Here is a 16346-nt window from a genome sequence, read left to right on the forward strand (position 1 = left end):
ACTCCACTCAATAGGATACCATTATCCAGCTTTCATTATCAGCCTGTGGATTTTCTACACAGGAGAGGTCTATACCGTAACAACCCCAGCTCTCTAGCTAGCCTGGTTCTGCTGATAATGCAATAACACACACACACACACACACACACACACACACACACACACACACACACACACACACACACCTGTCTGCAGGTATGTATTAGACTCTAACAATGTCTACCTAGCAATACATTCTGTGTATATGTTCCATGTATATGTCTATGCATGTCTCTTGATAGCATTCACACTCAATTGCAATTCATACCTCTGCTCTAATAGAAACATATTCGTCACTCTTGACGTTTAACAATGTCCTTGCAAGATCATTAGATGTACATTGTATATAAGTGCCGCTAGATCGTGCAATCGTAACGATGTTTGTGAATATGTAATATATCACTACATCTCACACACTTACTGCACTAACTAGAGTCGTGTCAGTTCATACGTGTAGGAACATCTACCTTCATCTAGTGCACTTAAGTGTCTACTCTGCAGCGCACACTATTCCTGCAGTGACATCCCCCTGTATGCAGAAATAAGCGCTGCAATGAATTTAAATGCCCTTGTGCTTCAGCAGTAAATCACACTAATATCGTTTCACTGCACTGCGAGCATGCATCTATTAAATTCTACCGTGGCGAGCGGTCTTGATTTTCAACACTAAATACAATGCAGTACAATAATCAAGCTCTCTGACAATATAAGATGGAGATTGACACATAAATGGCTACATTTAATTGGAACGTTTATAGCCAAGAAGGCTGGTCGTTTTTTACCACTCAATTCTCATAAAGCTTCAAGAACACAGATTTCAAAAGCAGCTCCAGAGATATGTGATTGATCAATGCCCATTACTATGTAAATCTTTCAGTCCCACTGGCACTCTAGTTTCCCTACGTGTGTGTGTGTGTGTGTGTGTGTGTGTGTGTGTGTGTGTGTGTGTGTGTGTGTGTGTGTGTGTGTGTGTGTGTGTGTGTGTGTGTGTGTGTGTGTGTGTGTGTGTGTGTGTGTGTGTGTGTGTGTGTGTGTGTGTGTGTGCATGCGTGCGTGTCCCAATATCAGTATCAGAGCACATGTTGTGACAGCATGTCCTTAGTCCCTTTGCAGAGAGGGAGATCGAACCCAGACATGGATTACTGCAAAGCCTGCACCAGATGCGGTGTGTGTGTGTGTGTGTGTGTGTGTGTGTGTGTGTGTGTGTGTGTGTGTGTGTGTGTGTGTGTACGTGTGTGCATGCATGCGTGCGTGTGTGTGTGCGTGTGCGTGTGCGTGTGCGTGTGCGTGTGTGTGTGTGTGTGTGTGTGTGTGTGTGTGTGTGTGTGTGAGATGTGGAGCGGGAAGGGCATTGCATCAATTACAGTGTCTGTGCCAGCAGGCTCCTGACACCGGTGCTTCTTCATCCTCTGGTTCACAGTGGGGGGCCTCTCTCTGCTACAGAGCTTCCCTTAAAGCTGTGCCCGCTTTGTCTTCATAAAGAGACGATCGATACACACACACACACACACACACACACACACACACACACCCTCCTCCTCACACTCATGAACACGGTGAACAGAGATTTTCAGCGTGTGAGTGTTCGATATGAGGTGTGTGTGTGTGTGTGTGTGTGTGTGTGTGTGTGTGTGTGTGTGTGTGTGTGTGTGTGTGTTTGTATGTGTGTGTGTGTAAGTGTGAGCTGTCAGGAGATGAGAGACAGTCATGAGACCTATCAAGGAAGCCAAATATTTAGCTACTGAATACTTTTGCAAGCTGTACAGACTGTACATGCAGATTTGTGCAGCCTAAGCTTACCTGCCAACAAAAACCCGTGCACCACTTTGATGTGAAGAACAAGCACCACTACCTTATGTTGCTTGGCAAGCTTTTGGGTTGGAAAGGGATTTCTGCTGGCTGCAGTATGAAAGTGGACTGAAATTCTCTGCCACCAGCTATAATATTGCAAGCTCACCAGTTTTGTGTATGATCACACTGGAAGGCTTACTGAACAGTTATCAGGACACTTTTACAAGTACACACTGTGGGTACTGTATACTTTGGGGATTTACACACTACAGGGCCGACCCGAACCGTACTGTGCTGGTTTAGATATTCTCCATTCACATTGTCCTTTTCCAGCACTGTTTCAGCCACTATGGTGGATGTGTAAATAAAAAATAAAAAATAATTCTTCCTTCTTCTAGCATTGTGACTGCCAGTAGCCCCTGATCCTACCATAGATTACTTTTTCTTATGGTGACTGATGGATAGATGATTCACTCACTTAAACAAATGTATTTGTTGTAAGTCGCTTCCGATAAAGGCGTCTGCTAAATGCTAACTGGTGCCACATTTGACCCATAATGCAATGCAACCAGGTGTTCTGTACTCTACCTCTACTTTTTTCATCTTCCTCTCCATGGCGACGCGGTCCAGAGGCTCGGAGCTGAAGGTCACGCCTCTGAAGTTCCTCTGGGCTGAGCTGAGCCAATCAGAGAAGGACGTGCAGAGATTCTCCGCCTCCTGGATGCTTCTCAGCTCTTCCTGTAGCTGCTTGATGGTCTCCTGAGAACAGAGGGGAGATACCAGAGATGCTGTGTTATCGCGAGCATGTGTGTGTGTGTGTGTGTGTGTGTGTGTGTGTGTGTGTGTGTGTGTGTGTGTGTGTGTGTGTGTGTGTGTGTGTGTGTGCATGTGTGTGTGTGTGGAGACCACCAAGCAGTGGTCAAGGTACCTCAACCTCAGTGTTAAGTGTGATGGGTGTGCAGTGACACAAGCTGTCTAGGATACACACACACACACACACACACTCACACACACTCACACACACACACGCAAATAACGTTTTTTAAATGTGTGTATAGCTGGATCCCTTCTATTATTACAGTCTACAGTACAGTATAACCTCTTCACTGTTAGGCTCTGAGGTTTTCACTTACATTGTAGCTATTGAGTATAGTGCAGAATACCTGTACATACACTCACCGAACACTTTATTAGGAACACCTGTACACCTTCTCATGGTAGAGGTGGTGTAATGGTGTGGGGAATGTTTTCTTGGCACACTTTGGGCCCCTTAATATCAATCAATCATCGCTTGAATGCCACAGCCTATTTGAGTATTGTTGCTGACCATGTGCATCCCTACATGGCCACAATTTACCCATCTTCTAATAGCTACTTCCAGCATGATAATGCACCGTGTCACAAAGCAAAAGTCGTCTCAAACTGGTTTCATGAACATGACAATGAGTTCTGTGTTCTTCAGTGGCCTTCCCAGTCACCGGATCTGAATCCAATAGAACACCTTTGGTATGTGGTAGAACGGGAGATTCACAGCTTGAAAGTGCACCTGAAAAATCTGCAGGAATTGCGTGATGCAATCATGTCACCATGGACCAGAATCTCAAAGAAATGTTTCCAACATCTTGTGGAATCAACGCCACGAAGAATTGAGGCTGTTGAGAGCAAAGGAAGGCCCTACCCGGTGTTAGTATAGCGTTCCTAATAAAGTGTTCAGTGAGTGCACATAGGCTTCTCTCAGATACTGTACACCATGTTTCATTCTTGTATCAGCTCCTCAAAGCAAAAACAACACTTCCTTTCCCCCGGATGCATCCCCCTTCACTTTGATCTCTTGGATGTCAATATCGTGATAACAGGTTGGGTAGCTTTCTTTTGTCTGTTTTTGGCACATTATCCACTTGACTGAGATCTCAAGTCGATAGAACCGTGAGTGGAGGAGGGGGTTTTGTAGTTTTGACACATTATTTGACTTGAAAATCCCACAGCGTGAAGCTCCAATTAACTCATACTGCTGAGTGCACACCTTCACTGAGGAGACGGAGGTAACAGCTCACCACTGCAAGCCCATATGGCCACACGTTTCACACAGAATAATTACACGCATCTTTGTGTGTAATGGAGAGAGGGGGAGAGAAAGAGACAGAGAGAGAGAGAGAAAGAGAGAGAAAGAGAGAGAGAGGGAGAGAGTATGTTCACTGTGCCTGAGAGAGAGAGGGAAAGTGTGTGTGCATTCACTGTACGTGAGAAATCAAGAGTGTGTGTGTGTGTGTGTGTGTGTGTGTGTGTGTGTGTCTGTGTGTCTGTGTGTCTGTGTGTATGTAAGCCTACGTGTGTGTGTGTACAAGAGCGAGAGAGAGAGAGAGAGAGAAAGAGAGAGAGAGCGAGAGAGCGAGAGAGCGAGAGAGAGAGAGGCGCTGCTGCAGGTGTAAAAATCAATGGCCCTGCCAACACAGCCCCACAGCCCTTCCACTAGAGGCGTGGAGTGTGAGATTGCCTTGTGTAGCGTTTAATTACAGGCTAAGCCTCCGACCAGAGGAGCCCCATTGATTTTCCTTTAGTCCTCCCAGGAGGAGCTGACAAATAAAGAGAGTGTGTCTGAGTGCACAGGCTGCGTTCACAGGCCCAACTCCAGGGGCTGCTTCAATAGGGAACAAGACAATGAAATGCACTGCAACAGTATCTGCTTTGAGACTATATTTGTATGGGGGAGAAGGCTATGTGGAATCTATGTAATCTTAAGTAGTGGCATCAGCACCATTCTAGTAAAAGTGCTATGACATATGCCTTGGGTTCCTAATCTATTCCCTAATAGAAATGTCAATACTAATCAAATCTTCAGTGACATACTCAATGGTAACATATCATTTAGAGTATATTAACCACATCAGTTTTGACCAAATAGAATTAGGTGTTCAGATGCTGTGTATCTTTCCCATTCATTTGAATCGCTGGCTGGGACATGGGCTCATATTGACTTTCGACGACCTTCGAGGTCCGAACGCATCTGGCAAACTTGAATTTTCAGTGACAGTGTGCAGTGACACAAGCGGTCTAGGACAACCCTAACCCACACACACACACATGCACACGCACACACACACAAATAACATTGTCTTCTATGACTTAACCCTTTAACACCTGACCCCAGAGCAGCGGAGAGTGTGTCTCACCTGGATGTTGAGTAGCAGGGCGTGGTAGCGAGCGGTGAGCTGGGTAGCCCTGGCGCTGACCCGGGAGCTGATGTGGGTCTCCTCCAGAACCTGCTGAGCCAGAACGGACAGGCTGTCCACCTCCCCCTGCCGCGATAGCGCCCCCTCCTGCCACAGCTGTGCAGCGACAAGTTAGGGAGGGACAAAGTTATCATTAAATACAGAGGATGTTACTACACTACCTCTCACATATTGACGTTGACACCATGTAAACTATCCATTTATCACGCGTCAGCCATGATAAATAAAGCAACAAAGTCAGTGAAGATAAGTTATTAATTACTTCATGAGAAGACAATGAAGGGAGGCAATTCAAGGCTACTGGGACACCTTCAACACTGACAGACTGTACAGTACAATACAACACAGGGGCTCCCTCTCTTCTCTCTGTCTCTCACCTGTAGTTGTTTTAGCTGGGCCTGCTTAGTGGCCCTGTCGGACCTCCGATGTCTCCTAACGTTAGCCTTCCCCTCCATGTCCTCCAACCACTGGGCTAAGCTCTGGAACCTCTGGCCCATCTGCCTGAGCCTGGCCAGGGTAGAACCCAGCACAGCCCTGGTGTCCTCCAGCCGGGCCTTGTAAGCCCCCCACTCGCGCTGCACCGTGTCCAGAGCTCGGTCCTCGATCTGGGGCACGCCCCACGGGATCACCCCCTCGCGGCTGGCCAGCACGGAGGAGAGCAGGGAGCGGCCCTCTGAGCAGCGCTCCTGGAGGATCTGTGGGGGAGAGAGGGAGAGAGGGAGAGGTGGAGGGGGAGATGGGGAGAGAGAGGGAGAGGAGGTGGAAGAGGGGGAGAGTGTAGTGTTGAGTGTAACCTAATGAAGAATAATGACACAGTATATCACAGTTGACTAGTCTCACAAAGTCATACTCTCCATTTAAATGGAAAGTCTGACTGTGCACCCAATGCAAAGTGGAGATTCAGTAAGAGGCGGCATTCTGTGAATTTTACCAGCGCTTTTTATTATTAATTAAATTTTATTGACGAATAGAGAGGAGTTGAGGAAGGGAAATTTCAACCAGATTTTGTTTTTCAAACATATAGCATATACTGACCTGTAGTTGCTGTAGGGTGTTCTCCAATGTGTCCACTTCCCCCTCAGGGTGAGAGAGAGAACCCAGGGTCCCCTGCTCCTGCTCCAGCCAGTCCTCAAACACGTGCAACCCCCTCTGGTACTCCTGATGGGCCAGGACCAACTCCTTAGCCCTACTGACAGCAGCCTGGGAGACAACAAGAGGGAGATACCACTTAGAGAAATGGGGGGGGGGGGTCCACTTAGAGAAACATATTGCTGCTGTGATCCATCAAATACATTTTGAATAATCTAATGAGCCACGAATTGAAAAGGGTTAGTGCATTAGGCAATTCAAGAGGGACCAACCACGGCTTTTAGGGAAATAGCACATGAATAGGCATTTCATTTGAAGCATTAATTAAATTGCTGAATGGAGCAATGTGGATGTTTTCTAGGAATACCTTGGCCTTTTCTTTGATGGCGGTGTATCTCTCCTGCAGCTCCTGCACCTCCTGCTGGGTAGTGTAGTGTTCGGCCATGTTGGAGCCTTTGGTGGCAATGGTCTCCAGTGGGCTGCTGTGACTCAACACCTCTTCATACAATAGCTAACACACACACACACACACACACACGCACGCACACACACACACACACACACACACACACACACACACACACACACACACACACACACACACGCACACACACACACAAACACACAAACAATATGGGATAAATATAACTTGTTTTAGACTGATTGTGTATTGTTTGTCCACTATATAGTAACATTGTCTTATACAGTAATTGCCTTACAACCCTGAAGCATTATTCATGTGAAAGAGATTTACATTTTCCTCGATGAGACAAACTAATGAATAAATACAGGTTTTGATTAAGAAAATCAGAGGGTTTCTTCCCCTTATACCATACATACAGTTATGTACACTTATTATTGAGATCAGTCTAGTACCGTACCTTAGTCTAAGTCTAGTACCGTACCTTAGTCTAAGTATAGTACTGTACCTTAGTCTAAGTCTAGTACCGAACCTTAGTCTAAGTATAGTACTGTACCTTAGTCTAAGTCTAGTACCGAACTGTAGTCTAAGTATAGTACTGTACCTTAGTCTAAGTATAGTACTGTACCTTAGTCTAAGTCTAGTACCGAACTGTAGTCTAAGTATAGTACCCTACCTTAGTCTAAATCTAGTACCGAACCTTAGTCTAAGTCTAGTACCGTACCTTGGTCTTTCCCAGGTTGGCGGTCTTGTCTCTCATCTCAGAGTACTGTCTGTCTGAGCTGCCCAGGGTCTCCTCCACCCTCTCCATCCACAGGACAAACTGGCCCACGTCCTCCTGGTAGCTAGTCCACTGGGACAGGGCCCCCTCCAGCTGACTGCAAACACACACACACACACACCCTCACATGAGTATACTGTAAAGTACACATGCAGGTACACACACGTGTACATGCACGCACACACGCACGCATGCACGCACACACACACACACACACACACACACACACACACACACACACACACACACACACACACACACACACACACACACTGTGCAGATATAGATCCCTAGGCGGTCAAACAACATTTTCCATTCTAGACGCCGTTAATACAATTACCAAATAATGTGTATCTTAATCCACAGTCATTCGTACTGTATTCCAAACTGTGTTTCCTTGTCAAATAACTGCTAACGCTTATCTACAATCAAATAAGACGTCAACCTTTTCAAAAGCCGGATTTAAATGGATTGATGATTGGTCGCCTAATTGCCTAATTGATTAACCAATCAGAAGATTCCTCCCGACCTTTTGCACTGGATGGAAGCAGACAGCAGGGAGTCCCAGGAGTCCTTGAGGTCCTGGATCTGTTTCCGGACCACGGGGACGCCCTCGGCCGAGGTGTTCCTCTGAACGGCCTCACCGCGGGTCAACAGCATCTTCAGCTGGATCTCCCTCTCCTGACGGGCCGCCAGCAGGGCCTGGGAGCCAAGGAGAAGAACCACAGATTAGAACCACAGATCAGAACCACAGATTAGAACCACAGCATTAGAACCACAGCATTAGAACCACAGATTAGAACCACAGATTAGAACCACAGCCACAGGGTTCTGTTCGTAGAACTGTAAAATGTGGTTCAGTTGACATACAGAGCCGTCACTACTTCACTACTCGAGATTCAGCCGACTCCTGATAAGTGCACACTGGATAAGTGCATTAGTGCAAACTCTGTTCGGGTACGTAGCAGTATTAATAGTACTAGTATTAATTAGTATTAATTCAAATACATGTACATCTCTCTCGGTCTTGGGCACTGTATAGATACTGTATGAACAAACAACACAATACAACATTATGTTTTTTTGTTTTTCACCCATCAATCATTCAATATAGGCTGAATTAAGTATGCAGGCCAGGTCGTATGGCTATGAAAAATACCGCAAATGGTTTCTAAGCAGACCGCATCTCCTTCTCTCCTACCTCCAGTTGGATCATCCTGTCCTCCAGGACACTCTTGTCGGCGGTGGGGGAGAGACAGGTGTGAAGGACCCTCTGAGCCTCAGACACCCAGTCCTGGAGCTCTTTCAGGCCCTGGGAGAAGAGACGGTGCTCCCCTACGATACGGTCGATCCTGGAGGCCTTGTCCTGGAGGGGACCGAGCACAGACAACCATGAAACCAGGTCTGAGGGCTTACAAAGTTGTTGGGAACGGTAGTCCAAAGGTGAGTTGGTGAGGTATTTCAGTGCCATAGTATATTCAAATGTAATATTGTATATATATGAGTTATTTGGCTGCCGGCAGAATAAACACTGCTTGAATATTTAATAAGAACTAAGAGCAGGAGCATTGAAATATTAAATAGTGTTTGAGTAGTTTTCATCTCTCTTCGGAAAAGCAGTGGATATAATGTGCAGAATCAATTCACAGATTCCCTAAGTGGCCTCTAGCATTCATTTAGATGGAGCAGAACAGAGACCTTTTTCCTTCTAAAAATTCTACTCACAATGGCAACAAATTCCTGATTCACAGACTACTACTGTAGCAAGCTACAAGTGGCTTCAACCCTAATGATTCCACTCCCTGTTACTATGATCCTGAGAGAAGAAAACCTATATATAGCCCGCTAGCCGGCAAACTAAATAAATCCCATTCATCACCGCCGGACAGTCTCATTGTCCTTCCTGTGAGAGCAGTGCTTGTGGTTACTGTACTGTTTTGTTCTACACACTGGAAAATTAATCATACGACTGTGGCCAATCTAGCGAGGGCTTGAAAAGGTCACACCCAATAGCGGAGCGACACTTAGAGTAATTTCCTATCTGGTATTTCAGTCGCCGTTTATGGATGGAGGCAGATGACGTCATCATCTATGGCTACTGTAAAGCTTTGACATGTTGATGAACGGGCAACTCCAAGGCTGTTTCGATCTGCATCGGTAGCTTATTGGTCGTACTGTATGTGCTGACACATAGCCTATTGCACATAGCCTAACGTTTTTAGCTGAAACAAGCATGTTTCATGTTTTGCCGCATACATACAGTATATTGGGATATATTGTATATATATATATATATATATATATATATATATATATATATATGCATGACCCAGCATACATGAACACAGAAAGAGCAACAGTGAACAATAAGCTTTGACATGGTAATCCCAACGAGAACCTTTGCTTGGAGCAGAACATGCATCAAGCAAGGGTACACTTCCAAGCGACAGCCTACCCCAGAGAGGGGTAAAGAGAGAGCGGGGTAACAGAGGGGTAAGAGAGGGGCGGAGGGGGTTCGACAGTATTACCTTGGTCAGGTTGCTGAGGGCGAGGAACTGCGCCGACAGCTGGGAGACGCGGTGGACGAAGCCCTTGCCGGCCGCCTGGCCCTCCCAGAGGCGGTGGGCCCTCTCCCTCAGCCTGCCCAGCTCCGCTTCGCGGCAAGCCATCTCCTCCAGCACACACTGGGGTCAGGGTGGGGGGGGAGGGGGGGGGGGGTTAATATGGGGGTTGGAAGAATGAGGTGAGGTATGGAGGGTAGAAGTTGAGGAGATATGAGGTGGTAGGTGTAGGGGTGGATAGGGGGTTTTGGGGTGACAGGTTTGGGGGTAAGGGTGGGAAGAGGTATGGGAGATTGAGTGGTGGGTGAAGGGTGAAGAGTGAGGAGGGCGTATAGGTAGGGGAAGGTTGGGGGTAGAGATTTGGGGTAGAAAAGGTACAGTAGGTCGAGAGGGGAAGGGATTTGGGGGGTTGAAGGATTTGGGGGGGGTTGAAAGATTTAGGGGGTTGAGGTGGTAGGATTTGGCAGTTTGAGGGCAGAGAGTGAGGTGTATGAAGGTGGGAAGAATGGGCAGAGGGGGAGGAATGGGGAAGTGTGAAGGATCGGAATACACAGGGGTACGGGGCAGGGGAAGAAGAGGAGAAGACATGACATGCCGCATCACAAAGACAGACGGAGCAACAAGAAGAGCACATTAACATCCAGGGACACAGACGAACAGGGAAAAAACAACTTCTTAAAAAAACCGCATCAACAGCAAAACGTCTTGATGTTCTTTTTTAACAGGGGCCACGGTTAGTCAGGTAGACAGCACAGGAGGAAAGGAGTCAAGCCTGCTAGATGCTGAAAGAAGACGGGGGAGGGGGAGGGAGTATGTAGTGAGGAAGGGGGGCTGGGGGGAGGGGGTTATTGGTAGCGCAGGGGTTCAAACATACAGCTTTGTTTTGTATTGTATTGTACAGTAGGGCTGCTTTGGGGGAAGATGTAATTGCTTGCCAGGGCTGAGTCGGCTAACAAAGGAGGCGACAGCGGGCAGCACTACAAGGCGACAGAGCAAAAACAAAAATAGCAGCAACAACCATAAGAGCAGGCTTTGAGATGGGCTTGATATATTTTTTCCTTTTGTCAGTTTATCTGCTCAACGCTCCTGCCTTTTTTTGTGTGTGTGTCTCGGCGAGACATCAACTCGCCGGGGTTCTTATCGCATCCACAAAGGGGGCTTTTTAACCGCACCGTGCGATGGCGCTGACAGAAAAGGAAATTAATTAGATTTTGGACTTATCCTCCGACTATTGTGTCAAAACGCCGGTACAATCTGATCCAGCGGTGGTTGATGAATGTAATTAGTATTACTCTGCTCTTCCAAATTGATTTGAGATTATGCTGTAGGGACGTGTAGTTTATGGAGCACTACTTATGTGTCTAGCTTTCCCTCACAACTGAATTCAGTCAGTCATTTGACTAAATATACAGTTCTCTGCTGAGAGAAGGTCAGCTCTTGCAAAACAGGCTTTGAAAAATAGACAGAAGAGGAACAAACATAATAGACTGTGTTGGAGTCTAAAAAAGGATAATTTATTAGATTATGGTAATTTCATGTTCAGGTAACTGACCACTTTTGCTGTGTGATATGTTTTCCAATAGCCTAACAGTTTCTGTCTGCCAGTTATTGTCGACATCCTGTCTGAGAGGAGCGGGGAAGACAAGGTTCCTCGGTGACAAGGTTACAAGGTTCCTAGGTGACTGAGCAGATTGATGTTGGGAGTGCTGGTGAGGGATAATGGTAACCGTATTACATGATAAAGTCTGTTGTCCAATTAGAAATAACACTACACTGTACATTTTACCCACCAATATAAAGCCTAAAGAAGGGTAAATAGATTACATTCCACTGAAGTCCCATCTACTGTCTAACGTCTTAGAGCATTACCACACATTGTGTTAAAAAAACAAAAAAAAGGCTTGCAAATATTGGGCAGTTCCTTTATCAGAGAGTACAAAGACTACTCAATGGTGATCTTGTGGCCAGAGAACAGCAGGGTAGAGGGCTTACCTGTAGTTTGCTGAGCTCCTGTCTCTTGGCCGGGAGGTCGTGTAGCCGTGCACTGCTCTCTTGAACTACGACCTCTGTGTTGTTCAGCCAATCCTGAAGAGGTTCAGCGCTAGCCTCAAAATCTGTCATCTGAGACTGCAGATTCTGAGGAACCAGAAGTAAGTCATATATCAAACCGCTATAAACACCACATGTGTTTGTAATAACCTTGTGTGCAGTACACTTAACCACAAACCGCAGAGAAACACACCACATCTGTTACCAATGAGATCTCAACGCACATGCACACATGCACACCCGACACACACACACAACCACACAGGAGCAAACATGCACACACACACACACACGCACACACCCAACACACATACATACACACACACACACACACACACACACACACACACACATGCACACACAGACACACACACACATGCACACACACACACACACACCTTTAGTGCTGTCTCTCTCATCTGTAGGTTGGTCATAAGGCTCTTCCAGTCTTCCCTGGCGTTGGCTACCTTGGCCCTGACCCCCTCCACCCTGTCCTTGGCGACCACGGCCATGAGCAGCTCTCCGCTGGCCCCCACAGAGCTCAGCGTGGCCTGGCCATGCTCTCTGTCACTCAGGAACTCCTACGGGGGACACACAGGGACAAAGAGGGTTAGAGTCACAATCAATTTAGAACGTAGTGTAAGTCCAGCACATAGACATAGAATGAACAGAACAGCCATGTTCCCACTGTTCTTGTAATACCCTATATCTATGTCTGGGGCTCTGACTGGACGATGACGTAATTGAAATAGAGAATGTGACGTTAACCAATTGTTGTCTGTCAATGACAGATCTGATAGATCTATCTAAATGATGAAGCGATGTAATAATTAGCCGTTCTAATCGTTCCATTTCTAGGTGCAGCAGGAGGAAAAGCAGGGGGGTGGGGTCAGACCCGGGGAGGCAATCACAGATGAGAACAGTCAGTCAGGCTGAGACGCGTGGGTTTGACGCGACCCCAGGCCCCCTCCCATACACACACACTCCTCATCCCCCCTCACATACACACACTCTCTCACACACACACACTCTCTCTCTCACACACACACACACACACACCCACCAACTCACACCCCTTCCTGAGAGCTGAGCCGGTGACAGCAACACAGCAGGGACCGCTTCGCCATCTGTGCAGTCAGCACAACGCTTACACACTCTTGAGCTCCGGCCCCCTTACACACACACACACACACACACACACACACACACCCTCAAATTCTCTTTTAATACTGACCCTCCCCTCACTCGCTCTTCTTCCCTTTCTCTCTCAGTCTATCTCCGCATCTCTCTCTCTCTCTCTTTCTTTCTCTCCCTCTGTCCCTCTCTTTCACACTCCTTCTCACTCTCTCTCTCTCTCTCTCTCTGTCTTTCACTGTCAACGTAACGGTATAGCGCCAATTAAGCATGACACAATGCATGTCTACCCCCCACGCCGGCCCTCCTGGAGGTCAGCCATGTGGAAACATTGTTCCACATTCCCCACCAAGTCAATAATAAATAAAACATGACCGTTGCCATATTCCCTGCTACAGCGCACCATCCTCCCTCCAACATCCCCTTTCACCCAGAGAACTCTGGGAATCCCACAAGATGTATTCCAGGACAAGGAAAAATTTATGTTGTGCGATATTCCCGTACCCGAGTCAACTGTAAAACATTCCCGAAATTCCCAGCAATGTCCTTTTTTTTTTTTCAAGCCTTGGAGCTCTGGACTTTCACAAGGTGAATACCATGACCGGAGTACAATGTGAACTCCTTGAGCGGAATACTATATCGTCTACACTTCGATTGTTGTTTTTTTCATTGTCATTGCACCTGCAGACAAGGGCAGGTGTCCGTGAGTTAATTGGCCGGTTGGAGCAGTGATATCTACCTTGACGGACATGTCCCGGACTCACAGATGAGCCTCTAGGGGCTTCTAAAGAGCCTGTCACACTGTCACGCCTGCCAGTTTCACAGAGAGAAGGAGAGAGAGAGAGAGAGAGAGAGAGAGACAGAAAGAGAGAGAGAGAGAGAAAGAACAGGAGAAAGAATGGGAGAAAGAGAGAGAGAGAGAGAGAGACAGAAAGAGAGCAGGAGACCCTGCTGTGGAGCTGTCACTCAACCCCCTGGCTCTGGGCTCAGTTCCAGCATATCTAGCCCATTCCAGGTCCAGCCTACCAGAGAACACTCAGGACACCCCCCTGGCCACTCACTTTGGAAGCATTTACAGTGTTCACATTTTCACTCTTGCGGTTCTAATATCAGCTCTACATTTGCCTTTAAATTGAACTTACAATGCTTGTTTGTACAGACCACTGCTGTTCAACCCTCTAATTGTATACACAAACTTAGCATACGTCCCTCACTTAACAGATGGTAGGGTTCAGTATATCCCTCATTTAGTAGACAGTAATGTCTACCAAGTAACTCAAATGTAAAGGCCCTGGCCTGGTTGGGCATCCAACATAGTTGCTGAAACAGTGCTGTTAAGGACCCCGTGAAAGAAAAGCACTCTCTAAGTGACTGAAAGGTCTAAAGTGTCACCTGGATCCGCAGTAGGGCGTTGGAGGCCTCGGTCATGCTCTGGGGCACGTCGAAGCATTTGGCGGTGCTGATCTTGGCGTTGACCAGCCACTGTTGGAAGTCCCTCAACGCCGCACGGAACCTCTGCTCCAACAGCCTCTCCTTGTTCTGACACTCCCTGGACGCCCGCAGACTCAAACTGGGGGAGGGATGGAGGGATGGAGGGATGGAGGGATGGAGAGATGGAGAGATGGAGGGATGGAAGGAGAATCACAAGGTTGTTAAAACACACTTAACATCAATCAAAATGAACTAATGGGGATACAAATAAACCAATACAAAAATGAAAGAATGTGAATGTTTATCAATAAACAGTCTGCAGATATGGATGTATAGACTAGACACCTGGCAGGCATGACTGGAAGAAGGGAGAGGAAGAGATGTTGGAGAGAGGGAGAGAGAGGGGGATGGAGAGGAGAGAAGGATGGGCAGATGGAGGAATGGAAGAAGCGGGTGAAGTGGAAGGGATGAGTTGGGGGGCCGGAGGAGGAGTGTGAGTGGGGGATGGGGGTGAGGGAAGACGGAGAGAGGGAGAGAGGGAACATATGTGGGGGTCAGGGGTTCAGGGGCTGAGAGGGGGCAGGGAAGAAGAGGCAGGTTAAGGGGTGGTGTGGTGGAGAAGAGAGGATGAGATGGAGGGAATAAAAAGAGAGGGATGCCAGAGAGGTGAGGGAGGTGAGAGAGAGGGATGAGAATATCAGGCAGAGCAGGAGGTGTGGAGGTGGATGAAGAGAGGGAATGAATGACTGATCAGATGGAGGGGGCACCGGGGCAGTGTGTGATGGGAAGATGGGAAAAGGGGTGAGGCAGGAAAGGAGGGAGGAAGGGAGGTATAGGGGGAGAGAGAGAGCAAGGTGAGCAGACCGCTGTCAGGTACGGTTCAAGGAAAGGGGGGGGGCTGAGAAACTGACAACATGGCAAAAACAAACAAACACACACACACACACACACACACACACACACACACACACACACAGACACAAACACAGACACGCACACACACACACACGCACACACACACGCACACACACACGCACACACACACACACACACACGCAGACACGCAGACACACACACACAGACACAGACACGCGCGCACACACACACACACACACACACACACACACACACACACACCTCTTGCTTCCAACACACACCCTTGAGGTCTAATAATGAAGTGGTGGAGGGGGGGGGTACTATAGTGGGAATAAGCATGTGTCTGAGAAGCAATATTTTTCTGCTGTGACAGACAAAAACTGCATGAGCAAAAGAGGAGGGGAATAGAGGAGTGTGCCCTCTATCACTCTCTCTCTCCCTCTCTCTCTCCCTCTCTCTCTCCCTCTCTCTATCTCTCTCTCTCTCCCTCTCTCTCCATCTCTCTCTCTCTCCCTCTCTCTATCCCTCTCTCTCTCTCTCTCCCTCTCTCTCCCTCTCTCTATCTCTCTCTCTATCCCTCTCTCTCTCTCCCTCTCTCTCTCCCTCTCTCTCTATCTCTCTCTCTCCCTCTCTCTCCCTCTCTCTCTCCCTCTCTCTCTCTCTCCCTCTCTCTATCCCTCTCTCTCTATCCCTCTCTCTCTCCCTCTCTCTATCCCTCTCTCTCTATCCCTCTCTCTCTCCCTCTCTCTATCCCTCTCTCTCTCCCTCTCTCTATCCCTCTCTCTCTCTCCTTCTCTTTCCCTCTCCTTCTCCCCCCTCCCTTCTCTCTCTCTTTCCTTCTCCCCCCCCCCCTCTCTCTCTCTCCTTCTCTCCCTCTCTCTCTCCTCCTCTCCCTCTCTCCTTCTCTCCCTCTCTCAGGCCTTAATGCAGGACAGGTGCAGAGG

The 16346-nt window shown here is 47.6% G+C and overlaps 1 protein-coding gene across 1 annotated transcript in view; it reads right to left on the reverse strand.

The window, feature by feature from the left end:
- syne1a (spectrin repeat containing, nuclear envelope 1a) overlaps positions 1-16346 on the reverse strand; it is a gene marked incomplete at its 5' end in the record, with an annotated part of 157820 nt that overhangs the window by 70155 nt on the left and 71319 nt on the right. The window contains 12 exons of the mRNA XM_083688496.1: positions 2419-2589; positions 5001-5156; positions 5438-5755; positions 6096-6260; positions 6517-6660; positions 7295-7448; positions 7881-8053; positions 8553-8717; positions 9880-10035; positions 11905-12048; positions 12360-12542; positions 14488-14665. Of these exons, the coding sequence (XP_083544622.1) occupies positions 2419-2589; positions 5001-5156; positions 5438-5755; positions 6096-6260; positions 6517-6660; positions 7295-7448; positions 7881-8053; positions 8553-8717; positions 9880-10035; positions 11905-12048; positions 12360-12542; positions 14488-14665 (2107 nt within the window). The remainder of the gene's footprint in view (positions 1-2418; positions 2590-5000; positions 5157-5437; positions 5756-6095; positions 6261-6516; positions 6661-7294; positions 7449-7880; positions 8054-8552; positions 8718-9879; positions 10036-11904; positions 12049-12359; positions 12543-14487; positions 14666-16346) is intronic.

Source organism: Argentina silus (assembly GCF_951799395.1).
Source record: "Argentina silus genome assembly, chromosome: 17".
Classification (NCBI taxonomy): Eukaryota; Metazoa; Chordata; class Actinopteri; order Argentiniformes; family Argentinidae; genus Argentina; species Argentina silus.